Source organism: Castor canadensis, chromosome X (assembly GCF_047511655.1).
Source record: "Castor canadensis chromosome X, mCasCan1.hap1v2, whole genome shotgun sequence".
NCBI lineage: Eukaryota > Metazoa > Chordata > Mammalia > Rodentia > Castoridae > Castor > Castor canadensis.
The window spans coordinates 114,518,981-114,541,881 of NC_133405.1; the positions used below are offsets into that span (position 1 = coordinate 114,518,981).

Genomic DNA, 22,901 nt, shown 5'->3' on the forward strand with positions numbered 1-22,901 from the left:
GTTCATATCTAAACAGTAATTGAATGAAATAATCACTTATCTACAGTTTAATTATTGTTACCATCCTCCCTTCATGTCTTTTATAAGTAAAAATTTGTTGAGGAAGCTACACTTTTTGGCTACATTGCCTTCAACTTGAGAAAATATTTACTCTTAGTATTTTAAGTGTTTTTCCTAATCATTATCAACAATAGCATGGATTATCATGTCTTAATATTTAGTGACTATTGGTTAACCTGTCAACATAGAGTCCCAGTATTTCTGCAATTCTACTTTTCATTGATCCATGTAAATAGGCCAATCAATTTCATCTGAAAATTTGAGCAAGAAACACTTTGAATTGTCATCAATAGAGTGGTAGAGAACAATCTCAGCAGCAGTATCTAAATGTCTTTAGAAGCAATAAAAAAAAAAAAAAGGTCTAATTAACTGTTAAAAGCAAATAAATGTTTCTATTTTCAAATAGACACCCAAGTCCCTGACCCCCAAAGCCAAATAAGGGGGGGGGGGCAAAAACCAAAACCTTTGATTTTATTTTCCAGAGATGATGAACATTTGTTAATCCAGCATTACTGCCAAAGTTTGAACCAGGACTCCCCCCTGAGCCAGCCTCGTAGTCCTGCCCAGATCTTGATTTCCTTAGAGAGTGAGGAAAGAGGGGAGCTAGAGAGAATCCTAGCAGATCTTGAGGAAGAAAACAGGTGAGTTTTCTTTCTAGCTTTGTCATTGGTAAGCAGAACACATACACTTGCACACACAGAAAAGTGCCAGGACTCTTCACTTAGTCATTCTGTGTCTAATTGCTTGCTAAAATAATCTGTTTAGCTGCTTTTGCAGATTCTCTTTTTTTGTTGTTATCTGAAAGAAGAAAATGAATGCAATAGTATGATTAAGAACTCCTATTTTAAGCATGAAGGGATTAATGCTGACTGGGGTATTTGATTTGTTGCATGTGTTTTTGGAGGCTCTGATTTTATATTTGAGACTAGAACTTAAGAAAAAACCAGGTCATTTATTTTTATGATTATATAATTTTTATATGTATTTGGCCATAGTATCTCAAATAGTTAAGGAGGTAGGTTCATTGGCTTGTTCATATTTTGGAACAAATTATTTCATCTTGTCAAATGATCACAATCATAGAGGATTAGGAAGACAATTTCAATTGTTAGCCATCACCTGTAAAAGATGTTCACAGAAATTGTAGAAGAGGAAAAAGGCTAAAAAGAATTCACAGTGACCACAGAGAGGACCAAGTTGTAAAAATCTGGAGTATTGTGTGGTGTCAGGACAATGCAGATCATTGGACTTTTACTTTTGTATTACATTCATTATATCACAGGTCCCTTGGTTAAGAAAGCTTTTGCGCATATTCACTTTTCATAGTGTGCCGTCTTCAAATAAATGCCACAAGACAAGTCTTTAAAGGAGAAATTGCTCAAATTTGTTGTACTTAAGGTACTTTCATCTCTTTGGTTTAGCCCAAGGCACCAAGACTTCTTAAGGCAATTCTGTGTCTGAGAACCAGTGCCCTCAGGGAGAATGTCACCTGAAGATGAAAAAACAAACTGCCATTTATCCAGTCCCTTCTGCTGCCACTACCTTCCTTCTAGCTCTTAAGACCTCTGACCTCTGGCGATAGCTCCTTATCTGGTTGGCTTCCCTTCAGTTTCTTTCCTACCCCTCTAATAAATCCTCCATACTGACTCTAGTTGTACATCTTTCCAGTACTAAGACCCATGATGACATTCTTCCTTTATTGGATTTCTACATCTTACAAAAAATAATCTAGCTTCTCAGCTGGGCATTCAAACCTTCCACAATTTTCTCTTGACCTGTTTTTTCAATTTCGCCTTCTTTTATACTCCCTGAGTTCTGGCTATGCTGTTGTAGCTAGTATTTTTTTAATACATTCTGCTCTCATCCACTTTCCGGGTCAAGTTAAAGCTTGTTTCTCAATAACCTCCAACCTTCCACTGCTTTATCTGGCAAAGGGATCCTACCCGTTCTCCCTGAAAATATCTTTCTCCACAGAACCCACCTAAAGCCCTGCAGTTGGATATAATCTGTCTTTTGCTTATATTACCAGAACACCTTGGACTTTTTCTGAGAACTCCTTGACAGTTTGCCTTTTTATCACTTGCTATTAACACCTCCCGCTAATGAAATAGCTGGGCACCTTTGGGACAAGGACTGTGCCTTACTCATTTTCATGTCCCCTATCGTACCTAGAAAGATAAGAATTTTTAATGGCTACTCAGGAAATACTTGCTGAAGACCTGAGAATACAGCAAGGATATCACATGAATACCATCCAAGAGGTCATATTATACATTGGGGACGTGCTGAAGGATAACTTTATTTTTAGCTTTATTGGTAAGATTGTTTATAAATGAGGCCATGGTTGATAAAACATTTTCCTCTACTTTATTGGGAACAATCATTAGTTATGATTAATAATTAGTAATTAATAATAAGTGATCATTAGTACCCATTCATGTTAAATCTTTAACAAATTAAATAGGAAGAAAAAGTTGTAAGTGGAATTGTAAATAGAATTTGATGTTACTGGGCTGGCAGAGTGGCTCAAGTGGTAGAGTACCTGCCTAGCAAGCAATAGATCTTGAGTTTTTAAACCTCAGTACCGCAAGAAAAAACAAAAGAATTTGATGTTATTGAGTAGTAAATATATTCTGTAGTATATGATTTTTGCCATTGTGTGATACAATGTTTTAGCTCATTGGTTGAGTTCTGTCTTGTTTGTAGTTAGTATACTCACCTGCCATACCATGGCAACCAGGTCAGAGAGTGTTACTAAAGAATACTGGTAACTATCATTTGTATATCACTTTATCATTTTCAGAGCACTTTTTTTTAGTGCATGATGCCTCACGCGAGTTAAGCACACACTCTACCACTGAGCTACACTCCAGCCGGTCACTGTCAGAGGACTTTAATATATTTTAGATAATTTAATCTTCCTAAAAGCTCTAAAAAAGAAGAGCTTGTTCTCCTTTCTGGAGGTGACAAAATGTAAGAGGTTCAAATAGCATGCTCCAGATTTCTGTTAGCCAGTGGTGCAACAAAATTCAAATTCATTTTGCTCTCTCAAAATAGTCAACAATCATTCTATCTATTATTTACATAGAATTCTGGCTTATTCCCTAGAATGTACCTTAACTTGAAGGAATATCTGTAAGGAACATATGTCCTCGAATGAACCAGTTTGTCTACTTGTGGTACAGTGACAGCCACTTTACCCTGAAAGATAGCCAAGATCATTCTCCAAGAAAGGGATGGTTTGTTCTCTGAAAAAAAGAACAGCATTATACTGGGCTACTTAGAGCTCTGAAATGAGGAATCTGGTGTTGATTCAGTTCTTTCTGTAAGTTATCTTGACCTTCAAGAAAAGGTCAGGATGAGCCTTTTTCTTTCTCCCCCTACTTAGTCACATTTTCATCTCCTACCAAATCCCAAAGAAATTTCTCTTCAGAGCACCCCTCCTGGAAAACGATCTGTCTGGTTTTCATTGTTTTGTTTTCTCCTGTCTTCTTGCAGTTCTGTTCAAGGAGCTCCTTTGCCTTCATGACCTTTGAATTCAATGTTAGTTAAGAAGCCTTTAATTTGCCATTTCCTGTTCTTCCCTAAGAAAACCCAGGAAGTCAATACATGCCCGTTCTCTGTGCCTGGCAAGCTGGCTATTTCCCAAGTCAGAATGAGGCTATATAATTGACAAATATTATCCTGTTTTTTAGAGAAAGCGTGTTTAAAACTGAGATTTTCCCAAGTGTTTTGGATGTGAATTTAGCCTATTTATGTGTGTTTTGTGTTCCTTTATTCTGTAGTTATGACTTATCTAAATAAAAACAAAAGAGATAAGCTTGGAGACCCCCACTCCTGACATTCATGTTATTGAATTCTGTTAATTATATGTATTTATAATACCTTCCCACAATCTTCTAAGGAAGAAAATGGCTATTTTAGAAGTGTCTCAGGGGTGTCTTATCTCTGTCACCAGAATTCTTTTTCTCCTGACTGTTGTACACAGTATTCAATAAATATTTGTTGAATAAATTAACTGAAATGAAGCTGAATCCATTTTGGTTGTAACATACATGCATGTACTTCTGATGAAAACTAAATTATATAGAGAAAGCCTTTCATAGACTTTTTTTTCCTGTTCACTTTTCAAAATATTTCCTTTTTACAACTGCCTTGATTAGCACTAAGCATTGCTTTGTAATAAACTTAAAATATTAAAAATCCATTTTCCAAATCCCAGGTGCTAAATGTTTTTCCTATTGGCATTCTCTGATTGTTTGTCTATGCCACAAAGATAAATCTGACTTTGAATTTTTCTGATAGTGTCTCATAAGTTTGAGCAACTAGTGACATTACCAAGATACCAAATCTTTAATGTTTCATTTCTGCATAATCTCTCTCCTTCATAACCACAGATAATTCAGGTTCATCTTTATTTGGTAGAAGACAGATACATAGTGGAAATTTGATTCATTCTGTGCCCATAATGTTGTAAGCTCAAGGTTTACTTTTTTTCTGTGTACATTAAAGCATTCAGTCTTCTAACTTAAATCTATAGTGTTAAAATTCTAACATTTTTTTCTGTAAAGTTTAAGTGAACCAAGGCTTGCTCTGAAATCCAAGGTATGATTCTAGCAATGAAAAGGTAGCCTTTATAAGAGACAAAGATTCATTATTGTTCTACCTGCATAGCAAATTGATTAGATTGCTCTTAAGTCTCAAAAGTAGATAGATACTAACCTAATTTACCATGAAGCCACAAGTTAATTGAAGTTGTTAGTGAATGTCATATGACAATAGGGAACTCTGGATTCTTAGTACCTACTCAGTACCTTTCATATGCCTTGTTGGGTGACTGAACCTTATGTAACCTAAATTTTAGTTTTCTCTTGCTCCTTTTCTTTCTTGCAATGTTTGCACAAGATTATTTACATTATATTCAAAGAAATTTTAGTTTGGTTATTTATATCACTGAATCGAAGTAGCTAAAAATTATGGAATGTCCCTTTACCTTGTAAATGCTCTTATGACTTTGGGCCCTGGTCCAGTAGTTATCAGTCTTCTGATGCACAGGCATCTTTATTCCATGTCCTTTCCTTTGGTCTTTGTATAGGTCTGAAATGATGGTGAGAAGATGGCCACACTAAAAGAGCTGAAGGGGGTCAGGAATGGGCATCCCCAGCCAGGGATGAATATAAACCTAGATGTCAAGAGGAATAGCAGAGTGTATTTGGGTAACAGGCAAAGGAAGTGATGAGGCTAGCCAGGTGGGGAAACCCTACCTGGGAAAGGGTATGGTAACACACTGATGAGTTTATCCTCCTTATCTAGGATAGTTACCTCATATAGCTTAAATGCATACACTGAGATTCACATAGCTGTGTGGAAGGTGACTTTGAAAAGAGCTATCTGGAAGTAGGAAATCAAATTTGGAGGTCACATGGAAGCCCAGAAAAGAGATGACAAGAGCCTTGAGTAAGGTTGTTGAATTAGGGAGGACATATTAAAGCTGACTGATATTTCAGGGGATGGAGAAAAGTGTTTGATGTGGTTTAGTAGGTCTGGGGAGGGCAGAAATGATTCCCTGGTCTGGTGGGTACACAGTAAGTTATTTATGTCTGGGACTGACAATCCAGGGAAAGTAGTAGCAGGTCTGCCCTTTTATTCAGCAGTATTTATGTAAGTTCTTCCTCAAAGGCTGAGTAGCTAGAAGATGATGAATGGGGTATGGGAGAGAGTTTGGATTGAGGTCCTGGTGACATTCTCATATGTGAGTGTCTGGCAGTCTGTGAGAAAAAGAACTTGGAAGTTTGCAGGAGAGGTCTGTGAGTCACCAGTTTATAGGCGGTAGTTGAAACTGAGAATGAATTTACCTGCCAAAAGGATGTTTAGCAGAAGGAGAACACTGGGTTTGGTAGAGCTCTGGAAGATAGGAACATTAAGATGTTCATTTAATAACTTTTATTCTTTTAACAGAGAATATATTCATTTATACAAATCCACAGGGTTCAAAAAGACATAGAGGAGAGGGAGAATCATAAGCCCTTGTGGGCTTCCCAGTTCTGGAGGTTGCCACCTTTATTGTTTTTTTATGTGTCTTTCTAAAGATAGTTTCCACATATACAAATATTTGCAAATATATTTGTGGTTGTTGAGATTATTTCACACACTGTTGTACAGTTTTCACTCTGGTCTTCTCTTTTTACTTAAAAATCCATGATTACTTTCCATATAGTGAAGGAATGTGCCAGAAGAGAGGAAGCGAGCTTGAGCATGATGGGAGCATTTTCCCAAAAGAGGCAGTGGGGAGAAGGGTTAAGGGCCCAAGGATATAAGAGGAGGCCTGACCTTGAATAGGAGAAGGACCACCTCCGAAGGTAATGTAGTAGCTGAGGAATTTAGGGTAAGGAAAGAGGAAGAAAGGGGGATAATAGAGTGAATGTTAAAATGTCCAGTAAACAACACTGGAAATTAGTAGGGACCGATTTCCTACATTTGCTTAAGTTTTAGTAAAGTTAATGAAACTAGCCATTCATGTCACTTGGCAGCATGGGCCCCAAAACAAAGGGCTACAGAGCCTTTTTTAGATAAAGGGAGCTCGTTTGATCACATAAATCACACAGCCAAGACCATTTATGGCAAGAATGAAGAAGAGCTAAAGGGCAAACATGCTGCATTTAAAAAGCTATGTAAGAATTGGGTCAGTCATCGCAGCTCTACTCAGGCAGGAAGGGCAGCTACACGTGAGGGAGATGGAATCCTCATGACTCAGAAGCTCAGATTCTAACTCGCGGATCCAATATAACTATATCTTTTTTAGTTTATCATGAGTTAATCAAGGTCTGAGGGGGCTGTTTTGTGGCATCCAGTTCATGGAAGTGAATGAATAACTCAGAATGACAATTTATTTCTCCCTTTCTCCTAATTATCTCTCTTTTTAAATGCTTTATTGTAGTAAGTGTATCGAGGTTTCTTTTTTTGTGTGCCACGGTGTAGAGTTTAAATGCAAATACTAGACCTATTAAAATGGGGCGTGTACATTCTTTAGAGATTGGAGTTGTCACTAATTTCTAGGGTGCTGGATCTTAGAATGTGACATCATAGAAATAAGAATAAAAAGTCCTATTGTCCTCTGGTGAACTTAGAATCATGGCATAGCAATGGTCATGAAGACTGCTTTCATAATACAGAAAACTGACGTAACCCACTGGTGATTAGAATTCACACCTTACAGGTATAGCTACCATCTCCACAGGACAGACTAGATAAATTCATACAATCCAGTTTCCCGTTTTGGATTTCCTATGAAGGCCCAGATCCTTCTTGTGGCCTTCACTACCTGACCATCCTGCTACAGTAGAATCCTTCTTGTGGCCTTCACTACCTGACCATCCTGCTACAGTAGAATCAATTATAGTCATGACTTCTTTAGTTACTTTCCAGGCCTGAAGATATAATTCCATTCACTTCTACAGATGGTTACTGAATGCTTAATGTGCTTTTATTTATTTATTTATTTATTTATTTAATTAATTTATTTTTTTTGCTTTGTATATTTTATTAATTTTTCAGGAAAATACCACACTTTTAAAGAAATCTTATGGGTTTTCTTTTTTAATTTTTTTTTGTTGTTTTTTGTTTCGGGAGATTAATTTTTTTTTCTTTTATTATTCATATGTGCATACAAGGCTTTTAAAACTGTGGAGACTACAAACAGGAGTAAACCTTGGTTCTTAACCTTCATGGAGCTCAAAATTTAATAAAAGATATTAAAATAAAAACAATAATAATTAATTATTACTTGTTCCTGGTGGAACAAGTGCTCTAGGGGGCACAGAGATGAATGATTAATTTAAGGTTGAAGACTGAATAGTTTCCCAGGTTGAGAGAGGAGAAAAGGATGAATTTTCCAGACCAGTGGAGTAGTAAGTAATGTATAGCATGAAAAGAGGAGACTGTGAAGGCAATGGAATGCTAGGTGGAGACTAAGGACTTTGGTCAAGTATGGTATACTTGATATATTGTAAGAACTTATAAATGCTACAATGTACCCCAGTACAACAATAAAAAATTTTTTCAAAAAAGGACTTTGAAATTCTACTAAGAAGTTTGAATTTTATTCTAGAAGCCATCGAACAGTGAAGGTTTTCTGAGGGAGGGAAGATTGAGAAAACCAATTGTAGGCAGTGAGCTAATAAAGCCATGGAGATGTATAGTGGACAGTATATTGAAAGATGATCAACTTTTGAACTAAGGATGTCTTAGGAAAGTGAAGAAGAGATAGAGAAATTGGAAGGTCACTGAATGAAGGAGGCCAGGGGAGGAGGAAGAGGAGGCAGAGGGAGGAATTTGGTGAAAGAACTGGGAAATGGTCATTGAAAACAACATATACACACAGGAAAAGCTATTGAGATGCAAAGAGTCAGTGAACCTGTTAAGTTCTGTTTGCCCGAGAACATTCAAATGGAAATTTCCTATGTTGATTTTTTGTGTTCACTTTCCAAAAAGGACTTTTTAAAAAAGCCTTAGCAATAAGATCAATGAGCTTAGTGGGGATTATCATGATTGAGCTTTAGATTTGCTTGGAGCTTCCCTGTAGCCAGAGAAATAAGATATATAAAGATTTATCTGTCTCTCAATGTTAGATGAAGGAAACATGCAACATCCTAAGGAAACACTATAAGTTTCCTGGCTCTTCAAAATAACACCACCACCAAAAATGAGTGGCTGTCCTTTGAGTGCTTGTTATGAACAAGAACTCTTCTGAGTACATGTAAATCTTCTTCTGTACAACAACCCTGTGAAGTGGATGCTGATCCCAAAAGACTTGGCAACAGCGTGTGAAGGACACTCCATACAGCTAGCACATGGATTCAAACTTGGCAGTCCTGAATTCTTAACCCATGTTGTGCTTGATGTGATTAATACGAGTGTCTTTACCAACATTTTTGTAAACAAAGACAATGAAAATGTATGTGGCTTTTTTTCTCATAGCTTTTGATAATTGTGGGAAGCTTAATTTTGAAGATGAAAGAAATGATGACAGTTCTCTTGAGAATAAAGGTTATTGTTGCCCATTATGTGTTCCACAGAATACCTTCATGAAAAATGATTCCAAGGACAGATAAACTTTGGAAACACTTGCATTGGAAAGTCATAACGACATTAGCATTTGCATTGAAAAATTTAGAAGTAAAAAAAAAAATCCTGATTAGCTTTGTTTAATCCAATGTCGCCCACACTTACTTAACCTTAAATCCAGTTGTTATGTGGAACTCACTGTGATAAAGAGTCTGTACTAAGCTTTAAAAAGCAGCCAAAGAGACAGAATAGTTCGCTCTCTACTATAGGTGTTAAAAAGTCTAGCCATTGTCTTTCTAGGGACAATAGAGCACATAACTAACCCATGTTACCTGTAGGTAAAGCCTGGAGTTGCTCAAAAAAGTTAACTTTTGATGTGCTGTAGTAGTGAAGCAGTTGCCCTATAGACATAGAGGCTAGAATGATGTAGTCTGTACAATCCAGATTATCTCCCACCATCATAGAAAATTCTTTGCACCTTTCTTGAATGGAATATTCCTCTGAATAATCTGTCTTTTTAAACCAGTAACAAAAGTTTCCACCAATAACTTGACACAATTAACTTGCTATATGGAGTTCTTACTTGTTCACTCATTGACCTTTCAAAGATGTTTACCAAAGACGGCAACTTTTATTTCTATCAGAATTACAAATGAATCTTTAAAGTAGACACAAAGGTCCATTGTTCCTTGAGGTATCTCCTGGATCTTGGTTTAAAAATGTATAATCAACAAAGGGGAAGATACTTCTCCCTCTTTGTCTAATAACAGGAGTGCAGGTATAGCTTTCCTCAAAGTAAGACTCAAATTTAAAAGGTGTGTAGCTAGTATAAGGAAGCAGATTCCCTACCTGGTACGGAAATTGTAAAGAGGATGAATGATTAGTCTGTCAACTTGTCCTGGTTTGGTGCTTAGCAAGTTCCAGTTCACAGAGCCCGTGGCTAATGGAGTCATCCAGGAAAGTGTTGGAAAGATAGGTGTGGAATTTTAAAAGAGAAGTCTGAACCCAGGTGCTGTTGGCTGTCCACTGTAATCCTAGCTACTATTGAGGCTGAGATCGAGAGAACTAAAATTTGAGGCCAGCTTGGACAAAACATTCTACAAGACCCCATCTCAACCAATAGCTGGACATAGTGGCACCCCCAGCTATGCAGGAGGCTGAAATCAGGAGGACGGCAGTTCCAGGCCAGCCCAGACCAAAAAAAAAAAAAGAAAAGAAAAAAATTCACAAGACCTCCCTCCATATGAACTGAATAATAATAATAATAATTTAAAAAGCCAAGCTTGATGGCTTTCGCCTTTTATACAAGCTAGGGCAGGAAGCATAAAATAGAAGGATTGTGGTCTAGGCCAGCAGTCAAAAAGCGACAACCTCTCTGAAGGATAACTAAAGCACAAAGATCTCAAGCACTAAAGTGCCTGTCTAGCAAGCACGAAGCCGAGTTCAAACCCCAGTGAGGAGCAGTGAGTTATGGGAGAAGGTCACAGAAGATGAGGGAGAGGATGGCGTCCTCCTAGGAAGAGAGTATTTATAGAAAGAGTGCCAAGGACCTCCTGAGATACTTGATTGTGATTGGGTATGCCCACTTCCCCATAAGCAGCCCAGTTAGTATTGTATAAATGAATGAATTCTGCCATAAAATGGCTAACCTGATATATTTTATTTTTTATTGTCTTAATAATTAAAAGGTGACTTCTTGTGTCTCCAAATTCTGAGTTACCTTAAGGTGCAACCATCGTAACTATAGGTCATAAGTAAATCCATATGATCCTTTTCCTACCATTTCATAATAAATCAATGTGATTATTTCAAAGATAGCCTCTATTTTTAGCTTTTTCAGTGAGCATGGTTCTCAGTCATTTTGCATTCACTTAAAGTTTATTACTATGGTAGAACTAAATAATATCCCTCTTCAAGGGTAAGGAACAGTGTCTTGTATATCATCTCCACAGTTCTGGGTACATAAATGTTTGTATAAATGAGTGGATGAATACCCTTTGGGATTTTCTTATTACCTGATGGGTTTGGGGGTTGATTTTCAGCTGTCTTCTTTGTTTTACTTATTATTCTTTCCCCAGTTTCCTTAATTTCCTGTTTAGATTATGGTATCATTTTTCATTAGGCTGAAGTCTGAGTCATTAGGTTATCTCAGATTTAAGCATTTTAGGCTCATTTGGGGGCTTTTTTAAAAAACTCATCTGCTGAAAAATTTAAGTCTATAAATAATTCTGTAGGCATGTGCAGACCATTTTTCTTTTATATACGTGGGTTCAAGCTGGATTCCTCCACAGTAAGAGAAAGTATTAGAAGCTTGCAAGTTTTCACTGAGGAAATACCTTCTGTGTGATGAAAAACAGGATTTTGAATCTAGGACTTAGGTTTTTTTGGTAGCCAAAGTGATAGTAAAGTTTATGAGGAAAGAATATACTTTCAATAGACTGAAAGTAGGCTGTCTCAGAAAGGGACATTGAGAATGACTTGAACTTAGTTTTTTATAAAAGCTTTATTGAGATATTCTTTAGGGCTGTGGATGTAGCTCAGTGGTAGAGCTCTTGCCTAGCATGCACAAGGCCCTGGGTTCAATCCCCAGCACCACCAAAAATAAGTTCAAAAAAAAAAAAAAGAACCAGAGATATTCTTTACATACCATATAATTCACCAATTTAATGTGTTGTTAGAATATTCACAACAGTTGTATAGCCATAATAACCACACATTCAATTTTAGAATACTTTCCACAGTCCGAAAGGAAACTGAGTACTCATTTTCAGTCATTCCTTTCTCCTGCAACCACCCACCACCCCAGCCACAATTACTAATTTACTTTTTGTCTCTATGGATTTTCCTTTTATGTAAATAGTCATACATTCTTTTGTGACTGGCTTCTTTCACTTAGCATAATATTTTAAAGGGACATCTATATGACAGCATATATTAGTACTTCTCTTTTAATGCTGAATAATATTCCATTTTATGGATATATAACACATTTTAAAAATCCATTCACCAGTTGGTGGACACTGGGTTATTTCCATTTATTGGCTGTCATGGATAATGCTACTGTGAACATCCATGTACAAGTACTGGGGCTTATTTTAAAGAATGACTCTGTAGTTTCTGTTATTGTAATAGAAGAGGCTATAGGATCAGATATGGTAAGAGTGTTAAGCATTGTATGCCAGGAAGTGAAAAATAGCCCATCAATTTGAATTTATTGAGAGAAATTAAGGTCAAGTCTAACTATACATGAGGGATTCAAGTTGGAATACACAAAGCTTAAAATTATGATTCTCCTAGAGGCCGTTATGGCTTTTTGCTGACCACAGACAATGAAGGTTTGATATTTTGCTGTATTTGGCTGAAAACCGAAACACACGTTTCCCAGTGGTACTGTTCCTAGGGACTACATTAACCCACTTCTAAAGTCTCTGCAATCCTGTTGGCCTTTCAAATGATGAAGCCCAGCCACTGCCATTTTTGCTTAGGTTTTGTTAGTCTTATTTCCAGATAAAATGGTTAGGGTTTCTAATGACTTCTCTTGTGCTGAGCTTTTGATTAAAATCTTTATTCTATAGGCAATAATGTGTTAGTTCCTGATCAGGAATTTGTGAAAAATATCAGTAAAGAAACTATTTCCAATCAGTATTGTCAAGTTTTCTCTTTTGGAATTTGAGGAAGATATGTGTTGAGAACATGTCCAGAAAATAAAGCACAGTCGACTTGGCCCAAATATTTTGCTCCAGCAGTAATTTGTGGATATAACTTGGAAGTTTTGTTATGTGCATAGTGTATTTGGTGAAATCTAAGGAAATCTCATCCTCATGATCTTAACTCTTTGATTTCATTTTGCCCAGATGGCTCAGCTGTGAGAAACTTTACTAAAGTATAGATGATGGGAGATATATAAGGATTCCAAAATTTAAGGGTACCTACAATATAGCTAGAGGCTAGAACTTAAGTATACATAGGGCAGATTTTTAATGATGAATCACTTTCCAAGCACTATGTATACATCTTTTCTGCCAAGCCTAAAAAGTCTTAGTAGATTGCTTTCATTTCAGATCATTTAAGTCCTGTCTTTTGATAGAGAGTTTTCAACATACCCAAGCAACAACAATATAATAACCAACATTTATTGAACACATAGTGTGGGCTGAGCCTGGTTCTAAGAAAGTTTTGCATATAAAATATAGACCATACGGGACCATTAATCCTCGTAATAAGAATAGCACTTAACTCAGTTGCCTCGTCTCAGGAAGGAGTAAATCAAGGTCTTTCTGAACTCCAAGATCATCTCACAAACCCTGCTTTAATTCCCACCTCAGCCACAGGTGGTAAAAGACACCAAAAAGGTGCTGTGTCAAAAAATTGCATTATTCACTTTTTTCCTGATGGGACAAAGCTTTTTTTTTTTCCTTCTCATGCTTTCATATCTCTTTTAGAATGCAGTTATCATTAAAAGAAATGGCACATTATTATAAAATCCCAATAAGTTTCAAATGTCTTATACAAAACCTTTATACTAAGCAAATTTCAGTAGGAAAGGGGTTGGAATTTAGAACTCAAATGCTTGAATGGGGGACAGTGTTAAAAGGATTAAAACAAGAGCCTTGGGGAGGGGGAGTCCTGCCATTTTTACTATTTTGCTTAAGGCAGATCCATGCATATTCTTACTTCCCTCTCAGTGAGAGTGTCCTTAATTAACACTGGTGATGCCAAGACACATGAATGTCTTTTTCCACCTGGTTTAGGGGTATTTTTGACTTTGTGGTTCTTAATTTTTTGGTACATCTTTGAACACTTTTATTGTAATTGAAAAAGCTCTGTGCAATTTTGAGTTCATAAAATGCATCATACTGGCAGAATAGTTCATCATTTTTAAAAGAAACTGCTAATTTGATAAATGTATAGTTATTGTAATAGTTTTATATGATTTACTACATTTGCTTGAGCCTAGATTTTTGTGGATATGATTTCATTGCTTTTATTTCTATATGAGGGTAAATGTGGATTTCTGTGGTCCTATTCCTTTTAGACACAGACCTTTGAGGTTAGTTTTTCCTTGGTATGAAATAGACCCTGTCTGTATGTGCTCATGCTTTGGTGTACCTTTTAATGTATGCTACTATTTAAGAAGATAGTGATCACTGGAAAGTGACCTTCATTTCTTTATATCAAAATACCATTATTCAAATACATAATTATCCATAGTAGGGAAGTTACATTTAAGCAGTACATGACCTATATTGAAATCACTTGGTCTATGTACATTGGTAGAAATTATAAAAGATTGTTATATATATATTTTTTATCATGCATGCTAGTTATGACTGCTATAGAGGGTCAAGCATAAGTCATTGCTAAAGGGGTGAAGTGCCACCACATTTTCAGCAGGTAAGGCAATAAGCCTTGAAGTTTTTTTCTTTTTGGCAGTACTGGGATTTGGACTCAGGGCCTCATGCTTGCTGGGCAGGCACTCTACTACTTGAGGCAGGTCCCAAGTCCCAGCCTTGCCAATTTGAGTCATCTCTTCTGTCCATTAGTTTAGCTAGGAAACTTGTTAAAATGTAAATTTCTGTCTGGACAACCACATTTATATATGTTATGACATAAAATTAGTCAGATACATCTATGTAGTTGTAGAATGGAAGGGTTTTTTAGCTCTATGGAGAATAAGAAATTAATAATGGATGGCAAACATTTTTTAGGATGACTGGCTGCAGGAAGAAATTGTAGTGACAGAAGCCATGTGCAGTGAATTTGAATTAGTGTTCTTTTGGGAGCTACCAGAGAATAATAATTTACAAGATAATCAAGAACGTAAATAGATTCTCTGTGGAGTCATTGTCTGATCACTGACATACATTTATTATCTGTATCGAAATGACTCCATGGCTACATTTAACAATTAGAGAAGTAATAGGGGTGAGATGTACAACTTCAAGAAAAGCAAAATATATACTGGTTAACAATATAAATTGACAGCCAACTGTTAAAATGAGTAAATTGTGTATTTGTGCTTGAGCTTTAAAAACAACTTAGCTTGGAACAGTGGTCATGGTATTTTATTGATTATTTGTGGGAATGATCTCCTCTACATGCATTATGAATGCTGGGTCAAAAAACTTTGCATTGTGATATACTTAAAAGGTACTTACATAGATCTTTTTAAGTGTAAGAAAGCAGCTTAATTAATAGAGCTAATTGGGACCATTTCCCAAGCCTAACAAAAATAATGCCCTAACACAGCTCTGCCACCATGACCAGATGTATTAGAAAACGTTTAATAAAAGTTATCTGCAGTACAACCCCTTGAGCATTGGTTCTTCTTGATAATCCTAATGAACATTTGTAAATACCTTAAAAGAGAATTTAGACCCATATCAAAGAACTTTGCATTTTACTTGGCTGGTAGCCAAGATACCTACCTCTCTTGAACCACTTCTGACTTTGAATCTTTGACATGGCAGCTTGTCTTAACTCAGAGCCTCAGGACAGAAAATTAGGCCCTAACAATGAAGTTAGTTACTTAACTTCCTAGAAGGCTTATGATTGCAAAATCTATGTTTAGAAGAAAACTACTTGTTAGGCTCATTTCACCCAGGGCTACTGCATTAAGGTTTGAATTAATGCTGAGCGAAACTTGACTATACATCTACAAAATCAGTGTGTAGATTTTGTAGATCCTGGTAGCCTCTCATTAAGATAAGATTAGCTCTTGCTTTAATTTATCTTCCTCTGCTCCTGCCATTTATTTAGTAGTAGATAATATATGGAGTGAAAAAATGAAAAAGACATAGCTAGACTTTAAAACAAGATAAGCACATTTGTGGATCAAAAATGAGGGATTGGAGGAAGCAAAGCCAATCATGGTGAGCAGTAAGAGCTAAGTTTGTGGGCTTTTGGGTCCTGCTATCATAAAAGAGACTAAAATTCTCCTTAAAAGATGGTGGGAGATGCCCACTATCTCCACTCCTATTCAACATAGTACTGGAATTCCTAGCCAGAGCAATTAGGCAAGAAGAAGGAATAAAAGGAATACAAATAGGTAAAGAAACTGTCAAAATACCCTGTTTGCAGACGATATGATCCTATACCTTAAAGACCCAAAAAACTCTACTCAAAAGCTCCTAGACACCATCAATAGCTATAGCAATGTAGCAGGATATAAAATCAACATAGAAAAATCATTAGCATTTCTATACACTAATAATGAACAAACCGAAAAGAATATATGAAAACAATTCCATTTACAGTAGCCTCAAAAAAATCAAATACCTAGGTGTAAACCTAACAAAGGATGTGAACGACCTCTACAAGGAAAACTATAAACTTCTGAAGAGATTGAGGAAGACTATAGAAAGTGAAGAGATCTCCCATGCTCATGGATTGGTAGAATCAACATAGTAAAAATGTCGATACTCCCAAAAGTAATCTACATGTTTAATGCAATTCCCATCAAAATCCCAATGACATTCACAAAAGAGATTGAAAAATCTACCGTTAAATTTATATGCAAACACAAGAGGCCACGAATAGCCAAGGCAATACTCAGTCAAAAGAACAACACTGGAGGTATCACAATACCCGACTTCAAACTATATTACAAAGCAATAACAATAAAAACAGCATGGTACTGGCACAAAAACAGACATGAAGACCAGTGGAACAGAATAGAGGACCCAGATATGAAGCCACACAACTATAAGCAACTTGTCTTTGACAAACGCGCTAAAAATATATAATGGAGAAAAGACAGCCTCTTCAACAAAAACTGCTGGGAAAACTGGTTAGCAGTCTCCAAAAAACTGAAACTAGATCTATGTTTATCACCTTATACCAATATTAACTCAAAATGGATCAAAGATCTTAATATCAGACCACAAACTCTAAAGTTGGTACAGGAAAGAGTAGGAAATACTCTAGAATTAATAGTTATAGGCAAGAACTTTCTCAATGGAACCACAGTAGCACAGCAACTAAGAGATAGCATAGATAAATGGGACTTCATAAAACTAAAAAGCTTCTGCTCAACAAAAGAAATGGTCTCTAAACTGAATAGACTACCCACAGAGTGGGAGAAAATATTTGCTAGCTACATATCAGACAAAGGACTGATAACCGGAATATATAGGGAACTTAAAAAACTAAATTCTCCCCAAATTAATGAACCAATAAAGAAATGGGCAAGTGAACTAAACAGAACTTTCTCAAAAGAAGAAATTCAAATGGCCAGAAAACACATGAAAAAATGCTCACCATCTCTAGCAATAAAGGAAATGCAAATTAAAACCACACTAAGATTCCACCTCACCCCTGTTAGAATAGCCATCATTAGCAACACCACCACCAACAGGTGTTGTCAAGGAAGTGGGGAAAAAGGAACCCTCTTACACTGTTGGTGGGAATGTAAACTAGTACAACCACTCTGGAAAAAAATTTGGAGGTTACTTAAAAAGCTAAACATTGATCTACCATATGATCCAGCAATACCACTCTTGGGGATATACCCAAAAGAATGTGACACAGGTTACTCCATAGGCACCTGCACACCCATGTTTATTGCGGCACTATTCGTAATAGCCAAGATAAGGAAACAGCCAAGATGCCCCACCACTGACGAATGGATTAAGAAAATGTGGTATTTATACACAATGGAATTTTATGCAGCCATGAAGAAGAATGAAATGTTATAATTTGCTGGTAAATGGATGGAATTGGAGAACATCATTCTGAGTGAGGTTAGCCTGGCCCAAAAGACCAAAAATCATATGTTCTCTCTCATATGCGGACATTAGATCAAGGGCAAACACAACAAGAGGATTGGACTTTGATCACATGATAAAACGAGAGCACACAAGGGAGGTATGAGGGATAGGTAAGACACCCAAAAAACTAGATAGCTTTTGTTGCCCTCAACGCAGAGAAACTAAAGCAGATCCCTTAAATCAACTGAGGCCAATAGGAGAAGGGGACCAGGAACTAGAGAAAAGGTTAGTTCGAGAAGAATTAACTTAGAAGAGAACACACATGTACAGGAAATCAATGCGAGTCAACTCCCTGTATAGCTATCCTTATCTCAACTAGCAAAAACCCTTGGTCCTTCCTATTATTACTTATTCTCTCTCTTCAACAAAATTAGAGATAAGGGCAGAATAGTTTTTTTCTCTGCCAGGTAGCGAGGGGTAAGGGGGGGTAAGGGAGGGAGCAGGGCGGGGTGGTATGGAAGGGGGCGGGGGATGGGAGGAGAAATGACCCAAACATTGTATGCACATATGAATAAAACAAAAATTTTAAAAAAAAGATGGTGGGAGACCAGAGCCAGAATTACTATTTGAAAGCAGGGCTGTACAAAAACACATCTGAAGAGAAAACATACACATACACATTATACTTGAACATGAACAAGAGGAATTTTGACTGCCATGGGGAGCTTACATGCAGCCATGAACCTAACGTGTACAGCCTGGGGAAGAAGGAAGAGTGCAGTAGGGAAGAGAGCATCATGACTTTGAAACCAAGATCTGAACCAGTCTGTCTGTTGCCTGGCGATGAAACTCATGACACTGCTGCATCACTTAATGTAGCAAACTGCAAGCTACCAATATAAGATCTGGTATTAGACTATGGGACTCTGAGTGGTGGGTGGGAGCAACCACAAAACCAGTTGATAGAGAGATGAGTTTAGAAAGTGAGGAAAATATAAAGGAACACACACACACACACACACACACACCCCATCCCTTTGAAAATCTATCTCCAAACCAAAATCCAAAGCACTAAAGAAGTAGGATAACCACCCCCCAAATAACTGTCAGAAGCTGAATTAAGTCTAGATGAAAGTAAAATGGTAGGAAAACTACAACAAAGATTGCTTTTAAGTATGTTCAGGATGCTCAAAGGGAGTACCATTTACTAAAATAATAAGAAACTTAAGAAAATTGTAAAGAAAACTATAGTCACTGAAATTCCAAAATTCAATATAAACAGGATGAAGTCTAGACTGAACCTGGCCAAAGAAGGTAAGGGAATCAGATCATGTTGATGCTCACACTAAAATAAAAGATAAAAAAAAATAACAATTACGAGAAATGGAGAACTGATCACATTGTTCTAAAATATGCCTTCTAGGTACATTTGGGGGAGTTCTTTAGAGATTTACTTGAGGGGTTTCAGAAGAGAATGGAGAAATAACAGAAAAGCAATATTTGAAGTTATGTACTGAGAATCTTCCAGAATTAAAAAAGGATGTGAGTCTTTAAGGAAATGGTCTCCCAAGAGAAATTTCAAACATCTGGGAAGGAAGAAAAGGCCTACACAGAGCAATTGGTATTCTTTACGGCTCAGTTTTAAGAAGCCCTGGCTGATTAAAATGAGCCTTTTCTGTTTTTCACTGAAAAACACAAAAACAGAAATGTGATGTGTTGTAGATACTAAACCATGTTTCCGAGCAAAGATTTATAAATAACTCATAAAAGGAGAGTCTCATGGACAATTTGACCCACAGGATTCAGATACCAAGAAAAATCTCTAGAAAAGGCAATCTCCTGCCAGTGCCTTTGTGAATAGTAGATGAGAAGATAGTAATTGTTTGTTGTACTATCTTGAAGTCTTTGACTAAAAACAGTGTTTTCCAAAGGAGCATAGTGAATAACCCAATCTGATAGCAGAAGAAACTTGAATAAAATTCTATATAAAATTTTGTTGTCAGTTGGAACATTTCAATGAAGGTAGTTTTCTTTTAGTGAATAACTGCAAGGGAAAATAAGTAGAAGGTAATTCTTGTGGAAGGAACCCTTGTGAACACTGTATGCTACTTCAAGTTCACAGGAACATTTAGCTGATTGCCTGTTAAGTGGTCGGTAATTGGATTTAATTAATGTGGACAACTACATACATTAGTTCAGACCCAGAGGACCAGTGTGTAGTGTGGCTAAAGGTAAACTTATTTTAATAAAGTTCTTCTTATCACTGTTTTGCCAAAGCAGATTGCTGTAAAACAAAGTACACAAGCAACTGTCCTTAAAGATTGATAGCAATAGGATTTCAATCAGTACAGATTGGAGATTCTGTTCCTTTACATCAAAAAGCTCATACATTGATTTCCTGTATGACTTGAAATAAATTCCTGGAGAGCTTGTAATATTAGATATACAGGGTAGGGCTATAAACAACAATAACAAATAATAACAAACCAAGAGTATATTGGATTTTATTTCTGCTTCATTGTGGAGATCCAGCATTTTGAAACTAAACATTTTAGAAGACATGTCATACCTTGTGGAATATTCCTTCCAGATGTGAAACACCAGAAAATATTTCCCTAATAGGAAACCTGGTCATGAGATTATCTTTCTCAAACTGTGGGAATACTCTTCTGGCCTACTCACCACTTCCAGCTCATGTCTTTTCTCAAAGATATAGATCTCCCATATTTGTGGGTAGGAATTTCTTTCACCTGGTGATCTTGGAACACTGAAGTCTGTCATTTTATTTTGATATTTATTATAACTAGATGAAAGATATCAAGAGTTCTAATCAATCAGTCACTGTGTATCAAACAGCAGAAGTATCCTCAACTGGAATTGTGTTATCAGTAGATCCTAAAGTGTTTGAGACATTTATGTGTGCTAATACAGTTTATATTTCTTTGAACAGCAATCAAGTACAACCAAAAAAAAAAGTGAAATAGCCATAGAAATACATGAAATAAAATCCATGACAGTAAACATTATTGGGAACAAAACAGTATATTACATAAGAAAAGGTCCAAAAATAACTAAGATTCTTGTGCATCTAACTGCATAGACCACCTCCCAAATAAAGTGAATTATAATAGAACTAAAAGGAGAAACTAGCAAATCCATTTTGTTTCAGTATTCTAACAAAAATTGATAGCTAAAAGGAATCAAAAAAATTAGCATATAGTTTGAACAACAAAATTATTGCACTATATATATATGTATTTAGAGATTGCCTTTCACATGGAAAAATACAGCTTTTTAAATAACTCATTCTTCAAAAGTGACAATCAACTAGGTCACTAAAAGAAGTATTGCTAATTTTTAAAGGATAACTGTCACATATGTATTCTCTAATTAAAATACAGATAAAGTAGAAATGTGCACTAAAAAGATAAGTGAAAAATGATTGGAAATACAAAACTACACTCCTAAATGACTATGGGTTAATATAAATATTAAAAAATGTAACCAGGTGCTGGTTGCTCATGGCTGTAATCCTAGCTACTTGGAAGCTGAGATCAGGAGAATTATGGTTTGAGACCAGCCTGGGAAAATAGTTAACAAGACCCCATCTCAACCACCATGGTATGCACCTGCCAAGCTGTGTGGCAGGCTGAGATCAGGAGGATCATGACTCCCAGTCAGCCTGGGCAAAAAAGTTAGCAAGATCTCAGCTCAACAATAAAAAGCTGAGCATAGTGGAGCATACCTCTGTCATCCCAGTGATGGCAGGAACTGTAAAATAAGAGAATCATGGTCCAGGCCAACCTGAGCAAAAAGCAAGAACTACATCCAAAATAACCAGAGTAAAAAGAGCTGGAGGCATGACTCAAGTGGTAGAGTGCCTGCCTAGCAATTTGGTACATAATTAAAGTGGTACCAAGAAGGAAATCTGTAATACTAGATGTATTCATTTAAAAACAGGAAAGATAATAAATAACTTTTTTTTTCATTTTTCTTTTATTATTCATATATGCATACAAGGCTTGGTTCATTTCTCCCCCCTGCCCCACCCCATCCCTTACCACCCACTCCGCCCCCTCCCTCTCCCCCCCCTCAATACCCAGCAGAAACTATTTTGCCCTTATTTCTAATTTTGTTGTAGAGAGAGTATAAGCAATAATAGGAAGGAACAAGGGTTTTTGCTGGTTGAGATAAGGATAGCTATACAGGGCATTGACTCACATTGATTTCCTGTGCGTGGGTGTTACCTTCTAGGTTAATTCTTTTTGATCTAACCTTTTCTCTAGTACCTGTTCCCCTTTTCCTATTGGCCTCAGTTGCTTTAAGGTATCTGCTTTAGTTTCTCTGCGTTAAGGGCAACAAATGCTAGCTAGTTTTTTAGGTGTCTTACCTATCCTCACCCCTCCCTTGTGTGCTCTCGCTTTTATCATGTGCTCATAATCCAATCCCCTTGTTGTGTTTGCCCTTGATCTAATGTCCACATATGAGGGAGAACATACGATTTTTGGTTTTTTGAGCCAGGCTAACCTCACTCAGAATGATGTTCTCCAATTCCATCCATTTACCAGCGAATGATAACATTTCGTTCTTCTTCATGGCTGCATAAAATTCCATTGTGTATAGATACCACATTTTCTTAATCCATTCGTCAGTGGTGGGGCATCTTGGCTGTTTCCATAACTTGGCTATTGTGAATAGTGCCGCAATAAACCTGGATGTGCAGGTGCCTCTGGAGTAACAGTCTTTTGGGTATATCCCCAAGAGTGGTATTGCTGGATCAAATGGTAGATCGATGTCCAGCTTTTTAAGTAGCCTCCAAATTTTTTTCCAGAGTGGTTGTACTAGTCTACATTCCCACCGACAGTGTAAGAGGGTTCCTTTTTCCCCGCATCCTCGCCAACACCTGTTGTTGGTGGTGTTGCTGATGATGGCTATTCTAACAGGGGTGAGGTGGAATCTTAGCGTGGTTTTAATTTGCATTTCCTTTATTGCTAGAGGTGGTGAGCATTTTTTCATGTGTTTTCTGGCCATTTGAATTTCTTCTTTTGAGAAAGTTCTGTTTAGTTCACG

At 36.7% G+C, this 22,901-nt stretch overlaps 1 protein-coding gene and 1 non-coding gene across 20 annotated transcripts in view; both read left to right on the plus strand.

The window, feature by feature from the left end:
• Nucleotides 1–22,901, plus strand: part of Dmd (dystrophin) — a 2,168,746-nt gene that overhangs the window by 2,114,286 nt on the left and 31,559 nt on the right. For 17 of the 19 annotated variants that reach the window (XM_074062730.1, XM_074062731.1, XM_074062734.1 and 14 more), the window contains one exon: nucleotides 543–701. The exons of the other annotated variants lie outside the window; for them this stretch is intronic. In XM_074062730.1, the coding sequence (XP_073918831.1) occupies nucleotides 543–701 (159 nt within the window). The remainder of the gene's footprint in view (nucleotides 1–542; nucleotides 702–22,901) is intronic. 19 annotated transcript variants of the gene reach the window in all.
• Trnaa-agc (transfer RNA alanine (anticodon AGC)) lies at nucleotides 11,652–11,721 on the plus strand. Its single transcript has one exon. It is a non-coding gene; the product is annotated as a tRNA-Ala (tRNA).